Here is a 13,187-nt window from a genome sequence, read left to right on the forward strand (position 1 = left end):
GCTGTCCCAGCACCCCGTGAGGTCATTCTTCACAGGCACCAGCTCCAGAGCGGAGGTAAGACAGACAGCTAGAGCAGAACTTCTGGGGAGGATGCTGCCACCTGAGGACTTCCCCCGTTCTTGTGGGTTCATGCACCTGGAGTAAACAACTGGGTTAAGCCAAAGAAGGCCAAGTGCCACCACTAATGCCACCACACAAGAGCCCAAAGCTGGTGACTGCTGCCAATCCTGCTCTCAGATCCACTTGTCCAACTGCCCAAAATTTTCCCAGGATTTCCCCAGTCTTTCCCACGATATGGATTTGAAGGGAGCACTATTTGGTGGGTAAGGAAGTAGCTGGTGGGCAGCATTATGTCCAGGTGGGAGCCAGTGGCGAGTGGTGTCCCTCAGGGGGACCATCTTAAGACCAGTGCTCTTCAACATCATTGCCAATGACACACACAGTGGGATTAGCATGTCTGTGGATTACACCAACTTGGGTGGTGCAGCTGATAAAATGGAAGGAAAGGATACCATCCAGAGGGACCTGGACGAACTTGAGAAGTGGGCCCATGTGAACTCAACAAAGTTCAGTAAGTCTAAGGGCAAGGTGCTGTACTTGGCTTGGGGCAATACCAGATTTGTGTACAGACTGGGAGAACAGCTCTTTCAGAGCAGCCCTAAGAGAAGGACCTGGAGGGTCCTGATGGACAAAAAGTTCTGTATGAGCCAGCAGCGTGCGCTCACAGCCTGGAAGGCCAACAGCATCCTGGGCTGCATCTACAGAGGGGGGCAGCAGGCAGGGAGGGGATTGTTCCACCTCTGCTTTGTGCTCATGAGGCCCCACCTGGAGCACTGCGTCCAGGCCTGGAGGCCACAGTAAAGAAGGGCTGTGGGGCTGTTAGAGCGGGGCCAGAAGAGGCCACGAAGATGCTCAGCGGGCTGGAGCACCTCTCCTATGGAGACAGGCTGAGGGAGATGGGGGTGATCAGCACGGAGAAGAGAAGGCTCCAGGGAGACCTCACTGTGACCTTCCAGTACTTGAGGGGAGCTTTCATGTAGGAGGGAGAATGACTTCTTACGCTGACTGCTCAGTGGGCAGTGAAGCACTGGCAGTGCTGTCCAGAGCTGTGGGTGCCATCCCTGGAGGTGCCCCAGGCCATGGAGGGGCCCTGGGCAGCCCAAGCTGGGGGGCAGCCAGACCATGGCAGGGGTGGGGCTGGGGGCTGTAAGGTCCCTCTCAGTCAAACCATGCTGAGATTCTGTGACGCATCTTATGCAGAGTGTGTAGCAAGTTGGTCTGAGACAAGTTAGGACCTTGGCAAGTGCCATGCGGAGTGACCAGCCAGGGACCTGAGCTTCTGGATGCCCTAAACAAGTAGGAGGGTACAGCACTGCTGCCGTGCCACAACGCATATCCACGGTGCTGCCAGCAGGTCAGAGAGAGGGCAGAGCAGCACACACATCAGCCTCTTCACCGCTCGGATCGGTGATTCGGTGCCTAAAAACAAAGCCAGCCATGCAGCCCCAGCAAACGTGCTCTCTGACTGAGGCCAGGCACTGGACTCCCCACTCTGGGCAGCCACAAGAGGAACCCTTTTTAGAGGAAGCGCAGAACAAACGGCACGAGGGAGGGCAGGTTTTAAATCGGGCTGGCACAGGATGGGCAGGAGGGCCAGCCAACGCAGCATTGTCAGGCAGCTGCACTCCACTCTGCCATTGCGACAAGGGCGAGGAGACAATGCCAGCACCGCCAGCCCGGTGGCATCCCCAGAGCAGCGGCAGCCCTCAGACCCGCGGCACCGCCTGGAAGCACGAAGAAAGCCCGGGTCCCAACTCTGCCCGTGCATGCCAAACACGGCGATGTCCCCAAGGCAGTGGGCAGCCTCCCACTGAGCTGCCAGCCCCAGCCCGGAAGGACGCGGATGCGGCCTCTCCGCCCCCCCCCAGCTGAGGTCGCCCTGCCGGGGGCAGCCCCTGTGCTGGGCGACGTCCCCATGATGACAGAAACACCCCCAAAATGGGCTGCAGCTGCCAGCCTGGCCTCCGCCACGTTGTGCGCTGGAAACATTGCGCCTGCTGGAGTCAGGGCCAGAACCCAGCTCAGCCTGAACCGGGCTGGGGGGAGGAAGGAGTGGGTTGGGTGCTGGGGAGAAGAGATGCCCATGGTTAATGGGATGCGGTTTAACAAGGCCAAGTGTCAGGTTCTGCACTTTGGCCACAACAACCCCATGCAGCGTTACAGGCTTGGGGATGAGTGGTTGGATGACTGTGAAGAGGAAAGGGACCTGGGGGTGTTGGTTGATGCTCGGCTGAACGTGAGCCAACAGTGTGCCCAGGTGGCCAAGAGGGCCAACGGCATCCTGGCCTGCATTAGAAATGATGTGTCCAACAGGAGCAGAGAGGTGATCATCCCCCTCTACTCAGCACTGGTGAGGCCGCACCTCGAGTATTGTGTTCAGTTTTGGGCCCCTCACTACAAGAAAGACATTGAGGCCCTGGAACGTGTCCAGAGAAGGGCAGTGAAACTGGTGAGGGGTCTGGAGCACAAACCTTATGAGGAGCGGCTAAGGGAGCTGGGATTGTTCAGTCGGGAGAAGAGGAGGCTCAGGGGAGACCTCACTGCACTGTACAACTTCCTGAAGGGAGGTTGTGGTGCAAAAGGGTCTGGCCTCTTCTCCCAGGCAAATAGTAGGACCCGAGGAAACGGACAGAAGTTATACCAGAGGAGGTTTAGGTTGGATATTAGAAGAAACTTTTTCTCTCAAAGGGTGGTCAGGCACTGCAATGGCTGCCCAAGGAGGTGGTGGAGTCACCGTCCCTGGTAGTGTTCAAGAGGCGCCTGGATGAGGAGCTACGAGAGATGGTTTAGTGCTTGTGGTACTGATAGGAATGGGAGGGTGGTTGGACTGGATGATCTTGCAGGTCATTTCCAACCTTGTGATTCTGATTCTGATTCCAATTCTGATTCTGTGAATTCTGTGAAATTCTGATTCTGATTCTGCAGTCCCTACAGCCGCCCACCTTGGGAAAGGCAGAGAATAATGAAACCAACAGTGGTATGATGGAACTGTCACTTTTATTGATGGACTTTGATGACTTTGTACAGCAGTTGGAGCTGGCACACGGCCGCTCCTATGGCATCAGTGGGGCCGGCGGTTGATGTTCTGGGCCCGACGTGGAACCCGGGAGCGGCTTCGGCCCCAGGCTGGCCGTCGCCGCCTGGACCGGCTCCTGCGGCGTCTTTGGGGCTGGCTGTTGGTCTGTGCAGCCCGATGTTCCAGAGGCGAGCGGCTGCGAGTCCTGGCCCGCTGTGTCTGCCCGGAGAGCAGCTCAGGCACCTGGGAGCTGTGATCTGGTCCCGATGGTGCCTGGTTGGTGGTGTCGGAGCTGCTGCTCTCCTGCCCTGTAGGGCCTTGGGATGGCCCCAGTCCCTGCTGGCTGGTGGTGTTGGGGCCAGCGCTGTCCGCATTGGTGCTGGAGGCTGTAAGGGGAGGCAGGAAGGTGAGCGGGACAGATGTCCAGCCCCGGGGTGGGACAGGCTCTCATCCCTCCTGGGCCAAAGGGACTTGAGCAAGGCCTCGCCTGGCCCCAGCCCAGCAGCACGCGGCCGTTTGCCTCTTACCGATGCCCTCTCCAGCACAGGCGTTGCACTCCCAGCTCGTTGTGCTGTGACTCAGGTTGGAGCAGAGTCGATGGGTGCCCTGTGCAGCGCAGGAGCTGCAGAGGAGCAGCTGCCAGGGCCTGTGGAAAACAGCGGGTTGTGGCCGTGAGGACAAAGTGAGCTGAGCCAGGGAGCGCCCAGCACAGCTCTGGTGCCCAGTGTGTGCTCTCCCAGGCCGTGGTGAGGCTGCGATCCCACGCAGAGCCCCAGAGGGCTGCTGAGGGAACTCACCCGTCTCCCTCTTCTCGTTCCCTGCCGCCTGGGTAACGGCAGTCGCTGGCATCGCAGCGCCGGTGCCTAACTCCCAGGGATGCGTAGGCACGGTTGTTCTCCCACTTTGGTTTTCTGCCAGAGAAAGGAGGGAATGTGATGAGCTCCCAGTGCCTGTAGACTAAGACTGAGCAAAGGCACCCCCGCAGCAAAGGGCCAGGCCTGCTGGGGCAGTCCTTGGGCAGGCACAGCTCTTGTGCCCTCCTGTCTCGAGAGCTGGCTGAAGGCCACCCACCTGGCTGGGATGTGGATGCCCAGGTTGATCATTTCCTGAATGAAGACCTCTCTGTCTCGGCAGAGAGGGCACTGGAAGCAGCGAAGCCCAGCGCTCTTGGCCATTCCCTGCAGCAGAAACACAAGCAGTGTGAGCGTGAGCCAGGCCTGGTGCTGCTGAGCGCCTGCCTGCCTGCTGGGCGAGGGGAGAGCTCCTACCTGGATGCAGGCGCGGTGGAACCAGGCGTGTTGGCAGGCAGGGCACACCATGGTGCTGTACGACCTGCAGACCCCCACGGGCTCCATGCAGATGATGCAGGTCGTGTCCTGCGTTGGCGCCGTCTCCACTGGCTGCTGTGGGAGGTGCTCCCAGCAGAAGGACCTGGAGGAAGATGGGAGGGACGGGCAAGGTGAGAAGTGCTGCCAGGAGGGCAGGGGAACAGGAAGGAGCCCCAGGCCTTGGCTCTGGCTCTGCCAGGCCGCTGGGAGGCGTCACGGCGCGCTCCTCACTTCTTTGGCTGGTGCTGAAGCAGGGGTTGGAGGCCCGCAGGCGATGCCTGGCAGCCCTTACCAGTGTCGGTCAAAGTGCTGGGTGACGCATTGACCCTGGTTGGCGCAGGGGAAATGGAAGCTGCGGTCGCAGCCCGTCTCCGCGCAGGTGATGGTGGCCCCGCGCTGGCCACAGACGAAGCAGAGCTGTAAAGAGCAGAGCATTTCCCATCAGCTGCAGGCTCAGGGCCTACGCAGCGGGCCCCGCACCTCTGTGCAGGGCACGGGATGGGGGCAGGGCTGGCTGGCACTCTGCAGAGCTGCCTGCTGAACAGGGCTGGTCTGCAAGAGCAGGGATTTCTCTTGGGGCTGGCTGGAAGGGCTGGGATTGCTTTCTTTGGACCAGGCTAAGCTCGCCATGCCTCCGCTGGCACCAAGCTCCCTGTTCCGGTGCGGTGCTCACCGTCTGCTCTGCCTGCCTCATGGTGCGTATGAGGTCTTCAACGTAGAACAGACCTTTATTTTGATTGTCTATTCCATGTTGACAAAGACCGTTGGCAAATCCCTGTAGAGGAGGAAAGAGCATGATGTTATTAATGCAGAAAGAAGGGAAGCACTGGTTGGAGGAAGGTGTCAGGAGGCACGAGGGAACTCACCACACAAAATGCATGGAAACACATCCCATACATCTCGTATCTCCTGCCGAAGATGGATTTCTGGTTATCCACTCGGCCACAGAGCACGCATGCTGGAGAGGAGAGAGAAACAGCAGTGAGCAGCTTGTGTGGGGCTGGCCCCAGGGGCTGCTGTGTGCCAGCGTGCCAGCTGAGGGGCAGGGCTGGTGGCCGTGGAGGGGTGCGTGCAGGGATCCTTTGCTCTCACCTGGCTCACTCGAGCCGGTGGCATCCTGAGTCCCCTCGGACATCGTGTGCACAAACGGCGAGCACTCACACAGCAGAGTGTCTGTCCCAGCAACACCAGGCTTTCTCCTCCGCGTGACAACCTAGGGGAGAAGCGGGACGAGGCTGAGTTCTCAGCTCAGGCCCCGAGTGCTGGGGAACCCTCCTCCCTGGGCAGCCTCAGGCAGCCCCTTCCTCCCTGCTCACCTCACCAGGTCGCACTGAGCTCGGCCTGAGCCCCGCAGCCTTGGCTCTGTTCTGCACCCCGCAGGTCACAGTGGCCGTTCTGTGCCACTCTCTGTGATGCCATCACACCTCACCGGGGCTGAGGGCACCCAGGCAGCAGGGCGGAGGCTCTTGCAGCCAGCGCAGGGTGAGGGGCCCGGTGCCGGACGCAGCCCCGCTGGAACCCGGCGTGTTGATGCTGCTGAAGGCTCTGGGCGACACGTCCACCCTCCTGGTCCCACCTGAGTGCTGCCTGGCCTGTGGCTCCAGCAGTATCCCAATCAAGTATTCAGCTTTTTCTATGGTGTTCTCAAGGCTTTACTTTTTGGTTGCTTGCTGCTCATTACCTCTCACTACAATAAATGACTCGATTCACAGAATCACAGCGTCCCTGTGCTTGGCAAAGACCAAAGATCCCTAGGTCCCACCGTCCACCCCCACCTGCCCACATCCCTCAGTGCCACATCCCCACGGTGCTGGGACGCCTCCATGGGCGCTGACTCCCCCAGCTCCCCATGCAGCTGTGCCAGTGCCCGACCGCTCTTTCAGGAAAGACGTTCTTCCTCGGATCCAACGGGGATCCCCTGGTGCAACTGGAGGCCGTTCCCCCTCGTCCCAATGCTGCTACCTGGGAGAAGAGGCAGACCCCCTCGTTGCTACAGCCTCCTTTCGCAGAGTTATACGGCGTGGTGAGGCCTCCCCCGAGCCTCCTGCAGCCTGCACAACCCCAGTTCATTCTGCCCCTCCTCATGGGACTTTTGTTCCAGACCCTTTCCTGCCCCGTTGCCCTTCCACGGACACACTGCAGGGCCTCCATGTCTTTCTTGCAGTGAGGGGCCCAGAACAGAATACAGCGCTTGAGGTGTGGCCTCCCCAGCGCAGGGTACGGGGCCACGATCGCCTCCCTGCTCCTGCTGGCTGCACCGTTTCCGCTGCAAGCCAGGATGCCCTCGGCCTTCTTGGGCACCTGGGCACGGTGCTGCAGCACTGTAGTGTTGCCTGGGGTTGTTGTGAGCAAAGAGCAGCAGCCAGCACTTGGTCTTCTTGGCCCTATCCAGTTGCTGAGGCTCTGCCCATCCAGCCAGCCATCCCGATCCCCGTGCAGGGCTCCCAAGCAGATCAGCGCTTCTTCCCCACTGGCCTCAGTCTGGAGCCCTCTGGAGCACCACTCACATCTTTTACTCACCACTAGTACTTGGTGGTAGCAAGTCCTTGTCATTAGCACGTGGGTATCGAATGACTAGAAATTTAGGTAGGTCACTCCAAAAATAATGCCTGCCCTATTTCCTTTGAAACTACTCCAGACACAGCATAATAACACTGTTTAATAGAGCAAATTCTGCACTTCCAAGGGCTATTTCTCAGCGTAGTTGCAACCATTAGCTGCGCATTTTCATCAGCAGTGGTGGACAGTCTGCATGCCACAGTCGTACAGGCCTGCACCAGCGGGAGTAACGCACTGTGGCTGTCAGCACTGCTGAACCGCACAGCCCAGTGCCTCGCTGTGCTCCCTGCTGGCAGAAAGGTGCAAGCCCTGCTGCCATCCCACCGACATCCCCCCCTGATGCCATGGGCCAGTATCACCGTACAGGAGGAGATACCTCTGGAGCAGCCTTTGTACCGCTGGGCGCAGAAGTACGTATCTATTTTAGATACTGTGGCAACTATTGAAACGCATGGGTCTTTTGACATTGTTACAAGCTGACGACCAGAAAAGCAGCACGGACACCGTGAATAACTGGATGTTCACCCATGCGTGCATCCAGTTGAAAACTGCAGCAATCCGCTGCCGGAAGGGCAGGGGTCCTTGTGGCAAGCGAGACGCGGACTCTGTTGCTGGTGCAGAACGAAGACCTTTACTGTAGGTGCTTACAAGCTTTCATAGCCCCGTCACAGCCCCTCGGTAACGTGCAGGAGCCAGGCGCCTCGTGTGTGTTTACGCCTGGCGCAAGTAGCGGCCCAGCTTGTTTACTCGTCTGCAAGGCCTGCTGTTCATAATGTCTTTGTTTGTCCCACAAGCCCTGAGGCAGACGGTGGGCAAAGTCGCCCTCCTTGGCGAGGAGATCGAGAGAACAACAGCTCCTTCGGGGGAACGTCTGAGCAGAAAGGGCTCCAGTCTCAATAAAAGCCAAGCCAATTTTAGAGCCAGTCGACAGGGAAGGCTCTCAGAGCAGGTCTTGTATTTCACAGGCCGCCAGGAGCAGACGCGGATTCCTACTTCCTTGGCCTCGTTCCCCTCCTCCAGCCCGCTTTGCCCGTCGGCACCAGGCATCGCCCCCCGCAGTGGTTCCGCTTGGAGGCAGCCCAGCGGCCCCCCAGGCCCACGCGCCGTGGCGCCCATATCCCCATGCAGCGTCCCAGGCCTGGCTGGCTGGAGCAGCCCCGGCGGCTGCTGCAGATGTCAACGCTGTGGGAGAAGGGGTGCGGCTTGTGCTGCTGCTTTTTGGCCTGGGTCCGGTTTCTTTTGTCCGTGCCCAACTCACGGCGCATGGGCTCCCCTTCCCCACGCCATCGTGGTGGCAGCTCTTCCCACACAGCGGCCCGGCCCGGCCGCGGGTGCGCACTCATTGCTCACCAACAAGCCAACGATGGTGCAACGTTAGCCCTACCTGGGCTGAAACCAGGCCACGGGGTGCAGGGCGAACGTCTGCTATGGCAATTAAGTGCGTTTTGATACTCTGGCTAAACGCAGGCTTCTGAACGGCCAAAGCCGTGCAGCCTTACTTTCTGGTTGGACAAAGGCAGTTGAGAAGAGGATTGGAAGCCAGGTGTTTACCCAGGATTTCTCGTATGTCCTTCAGTGTCCAATACCTTGAGTTGGGAGGGACTTACCGAACACATTGAATGCGCAAATAACTGCCAATAAAATAAAATCGTAGACCCCCATGAAGTGCTGTCTGCTGTAAATCCACCGGGGTGGGCTACTAAAATTCCAGGATGATCCAAAGCACCAGAGACAGTCTGAATACCCCTAAAGCCAGGAGTTAAGCCCGCAAGACAAAGCCAGTACCTCCTAAAAATGGAAGGTAGGAGAGGAACTCAGCCTCTGGTTGGTAGTGCTGTGACTCACGGACCATCACTGAATGCTGCTCACGGTGCAGTACCGCACTTCTGCCAGCCACAAAGCCTCACTGCACAGAACGTCAGCTGGTTCAGGATCGAAGGCTGTAAGTCCAATTGTGATGGAAGCACATCCCCTTATGGAAAACCCACATGCCCTCCTTTGTGTTGGAGTGCGAAAACCCCCAAACTGGAAGGAAAACACAGTGGTGTTGGACTGTGCTCCCTGAGGGCTTTACAAATAGCCCGCCCCATCATGCTTGGGAATCAGCTTGCTAAGGAACTGGAGGGACGAGGGCACAAACGGCTGGAAGCTACACTGCGCCAGTGTGCAGGTGAACTCCTTCTAGGTGCTGAGGCAAGGAGGAAATAGCACAAGTGGCAACAAGTCTCCGGAATTGTCCGAGCTCCGCAGGATGCAGAGGATCCACGAGGAAAGCACCAATAGCTTGTCAGTCTGTGATTTATGTTGGTTTTACCATCCGTTGGGGACACCAAAGCCTAGGGATGAGAGCAAGGAGGCCGTACGTCAAATACCGGAGCCAAAATCCAAATAAATGGGAAATGCAAGCTTCCTTAGGGACGGCAGGATGCTGTAGATTATGGATACCAAACTGTGGACTGATGGAGGATCGTGCAATAGGAAGCTGTGAAAGGAGAAGGAGAAATTTTGGACTGGAATCCAGAATGCCAAACAGCCTGTATTCAACTGAGAGCAGCTCTGATGTCTACCCCAGCTCTAGGACTGCAGTGGCAGCAGACTTGAGGCGCTGCCCAAATGCAGGAGGAAAGCCCGGGTCCTGGCCCACCCCACAGCCGGCAGCAGCCGTGGGGCTGCCCGCGTGTCCCAAACACAGCGGCATCCCCACCATGATGAAAGAAACACCCCCAGAATGGGCTGCAGCTGCCAGCCTGGCCTCCGCCACATTGTGCATTGAAACGTTGCACCGCACTGGAGTCAGGGCCAGAGCCCAGCTCAGCCTGAACCCGGCCATGGGGAGGAAGGAGTGGGTTGGGTGCTGCGGGGAAGGGATCCCTGTGGCTGCAGCCCCTAAAGCTGCCCACCTCGGGAAAGGCGGAGAAGAACCAAACCGACAGTGGTATGATGGAACTGTCACTTTTATTGATGGACTTTGATGACTTTATACAGCAATTGGAGCTGGCACACGGCCGCTCCTATGACATCAGTGGGGCCGGCGGTTGATGTTCTGGGCCCGACGTGGAACCCGGGAGCGGCTTCGGCCCCAGGCTGGCCGTCGCCGCCTGGACCGGCTCCTGCGGCGCCTTTGGGGCTGGCTGTTGTTCTGTGCAGCCCGATGTTCCAGAGGCGAGCGGCTGCGAGTCCTGGCCCGCCGTGTCTGCCCGGAGAGCAGCTCAGGCACCTGGGAGCTGTGATCTGGTCCCGATGGTGCCTGGTTGGTGGTGTCGGAGCTGCTGCTCTCCTGCCCTGTAGGGCCTTGGGATGGCCCCAGTCCCTGCTGGCTGGTGGTGTTGGGGCCAGCGCTGTCCGCATTGGTGCTGGAGGCTGTAAGGGGAGGCAGGAAGGTGAGCGGGACAGATGTCCAGCCCCGGGGTGGGACGGGCTCTCATCCCTCCTGGGCCAAAGGGACTTGAGCAAGGCCTCGCCTGGCCCCAGCCCAGCAGCACGCGGCCGTTTGCCTCTTACCGATGCCCTCTCCAGCACAGGCGTTGCACTCCCATCTGGTTGTGCTGTCACTCAGGTTGGAGCAGAGTCGATGGGTGCCTTGTGCAGCGCAGGAGCTGCAGAGGAGCAGCTGCCAGGGCCTGGGGAAACAAATGGGTTGTGGCCGTGAGGACAAAGTGAGCTGAGCCAGGGAGCGCCCGGCACAGCTCTGGTGCCCAGTGTGTGCTCTCCCAGGCCGTGGTGAGGCTGCGATCCCACGCAGAGCCCCAGAGGGCTGCTGAGGGAACTCACCCCTCTCCCTCTTCTTGTTCCCTGCCGCCTGGGTAACGGCAGTCGCTGGCATCGCAGCGCCGGTGCCTAACTCCCAGGGATGCGTAGGCACGGTTGTTCTCCCACTTTGGTTTTCTGCCAGAGAAAGGAGGGAATGTGATGAGCTCCCAGTGCCTGTAGACTAAGACTGAGCAAAGGCACCCCCGCAGCAAAGGGCCAGGCCTGCTGGGGCAGTCCTTGGGCAGGCACAGCTCTTGTGCCCTCCTGTCTCGAGAGCTGGCTGAAGGCCACCCACCTGGCTGGGATGTGGATGCCCAGGTTGATCATTTCCTGAATGAAGACCTCTCTGTCTCGGCAGAGAGGGCACTGGAAGCAGCGAAGCCCAGCGCTCTTGGCCATTCCCTGCAGCAGAAACACAAGCAGTGTGAGCGTGAGCCAGGCCTGGTGCTGCTGAGCGCCTGCCTGCCTGCTGGGCGAGGGGAGAGCTCCTACCTGGATGCAGGCGCGGTGGAACCAGGCGTGTTGGCAGGCAGGGCACACCATGGTGCTGTACGACCTGCAGACCCCCACGGGCTCCATGCAGATGATGCAGGTCGTGTCCTGCGTTGGCGCCGTCTCCACTGGCTGCTGTGGGAGGTGCTCCCAGCAGAAGGACCTGGAGGAAGATGGGAGGGACGGGCAAGGTGAGAAGTGCTGCCAGCAGGGCAGAGGAACAGGAAGGAGCCCCAGGCCTTGGCTCTGGCTCTGCCAGGCCGCTGGGAGGCGTCACGGCGCGCTCCTCGCTTCTTTGGCTGGTGCTGAAGCAGGGGTTGGAGGCCCGCAGGCGATGCCTGGCAGCCCTTACCAGTGTCGGTCAAAGTGCTGGGTGACGCATTGACCCTGGTTGGCGCAGGGGAAATGGAAGCTGCGGTCGCAGCCCGTCTCCGCGCAGGTGATGGTGGCCCCGCGCTGGCCACAGACGAAGCAGAGCTGTAAAGAGCAGAGCATTTGCCATCAGCTGCAGGCTCAGGGCCTACGCAGCGGGCCCCGCACCTCTGTGCAGGGCACGGGATGGGGGCAGGGCTGGCTGGCACTCTGCAGAGCTGCCTGCTGAACAGGGCTGGTCTGCAAGAGCAGGGATTTCACTTGGGGCTGGCTGGAAGGGCTGGGATTGCTTTCTTTGGACCAGGCTAAGCTCGCCATGCCTCCGCTGGCACCAAGCTCCCTGTTCCGGTGCGGTGCTCACCGTCTGCTCTGCCTGCCTCATGGTGCGAATGAGGTCTTCAACGTAGAACAGACCTTTATTTTGATTGTCTATTCCATGTTGACAAAGACCGTTGGCAAATCCCTGTAGAGGAGGAAAGAGCATGATGTTATTAATGCAGAAAGAAGGGAAGCACTGGTTGGAGGAAGGTGTCAGGAGGCACGAGGGAACTCACCACACAAAATGCATGGAAACACATCCCATACATCTCGTATCTCCTGCCGAAGATGGATTTCTGGTTATCCACTCGGCCACAGAGCACGCATGCTGGAGAGGAGAGAGAAACAGCAGTGAGCAGCTTGCAGGGCCAGGCTTCCCCAGGGCTATTCCAGGGGCTGCTGTGTGCCAGCGTGCCAGCTGAGGGGCAGGGCTGGTGGCCGTGGAGGGGTGCGTGCAGGGATCCTTTGCTCTCACCTGGCTCACTCGAGCCGGTGGCATCCTGAGTCCCCTCGGACATCGTGTGCACAAACGGCGAGCACTCACACAGCAGAGTGTCTGTCCCAGCAACACCAGGCTTTCTCCTCCGCGTGACAACCTAGGGGAGAAGCGGGACGAGGCTGAGTTCTCAGCTCAGGCCCCGAGTGCTGGGGAACCCTCCTCCCTGGGCAGCCTCAGGCAGCCCCTTCCTCCCTGCTCACCTCACCAAGTCGCACTGAGCTCGGCCTGAGCCCCGCAGCCTTGGCTCTGTTCTGCACCCCGCAGGTCACAGTGGCCGTTCCGTGCCACCTTCTGTGATGCCATCACACCTCACCGGGGCTGAGGGCACCCAGGCTGCAGGGCGGAGGCTCTTGCAGCCAGCGCAGGGTGAGGGGCCCGGTGCCGGACGCAGCCCCGCTGGAACCCGGCGTGTTGGTGCTGCTGAAGGCACTGGGCGACACGTCCACCCTCCTGGTCCCACCTGAGTGCTGCCTGGCCTGTGGCTCCAGCAGTATCCCAATCAAGCGTTCAGCTGTTCCCGTGACTTTTTGTTGCTTGCTGCTCATTACCTCTCACTACAATAAATGACTCGATTCACAGAATCACAGCACCTTTATGTCTTTCCATGTGATGCTTGAGGCTTTGCACCTCCCTGCTCCGAAAGTAACGCCTCTCCTTTATTTCCTGGGAAACAACAGGTTTAAAGAGCACAATAACGCTAGGTGATACAGCAAGTTGTCAGCTACAAAACACTGTTTTTCAATGGTCTCCACTGTTACCTGTGCATTTTCAGCAACTATGATCAACAGTCTG

At 59.4% G+C, this 13,187-nt stretch overlaps 2 protein-coding genes across 2 annotated transcripts; both read right to left on the minus strand.

Annotated features, from left to right (window-relative positions):
- Nucleotides 1-3,122: 3,122 nt before the first annotated feature.
- On the minus strand, nt 3,123-8,080 carry LOC306950330 (PHD finger protein 7-like; the record flags this gene model as incomplete). The annotated part of the gene is made up of 9 exons (XM_079540561.1): nt 3,123-3,463; nt 3,605-3,723; nt 3,875-3,988; nt 4,149-4,508; nt 4,698-4,822; nt 5,079-5,180; nt 5,272-5,363; nt 5,498-5,618; nt 7,958-8,080. The coding sequence occupies 9 exons, from the start codon at nt 8,078-8,080 to the stop codon at nt 3,123-3,125; spliced, it is 1,497 nt and encodes a 498-aa protein (XP_079396687.1).
- Nucleotides 8,081-9,983: 1,903 nt separating this feature from the next.
- Nucleotides 9,984-12,940, minus strand: LOC306950331 (PHD finger protein 7-like; the record flags this gene model as incomplete). Its single annotated transcript, XM_079540562.1, has 9 exons — nt 9,984-10,324; nt 10,466-10,584; nt 10,736-10,849; nt 11,010-11,369; nt 11,559-11,683; nt 11,940-12,041; nt 12,133-12,224; nt 12,372-12,492; nt 12,704-12,940. 9 exons carry the CDS (start codon nt 12,938-12,940, stop codon nt 9,984-9,986), a joined length of 1,611 nt encoding a protein of 536 aa, XP_079396688.1.
- Nucleotides 12,941-13,187: the final 247 nt, after the last annotated feature.

This window comes from Tetrao urogallus, assembly GCF_951394365.1.
Source record: "Tetrao urogallus genome assembly, chromosome: 10".
In the NCBI taxonomy this organism is placed as follows: Eukaryota; Metazoa; Chordata; class Aves; order Galliformes; family Phasianidae; genus Tetrao; species Tetrao urogallus.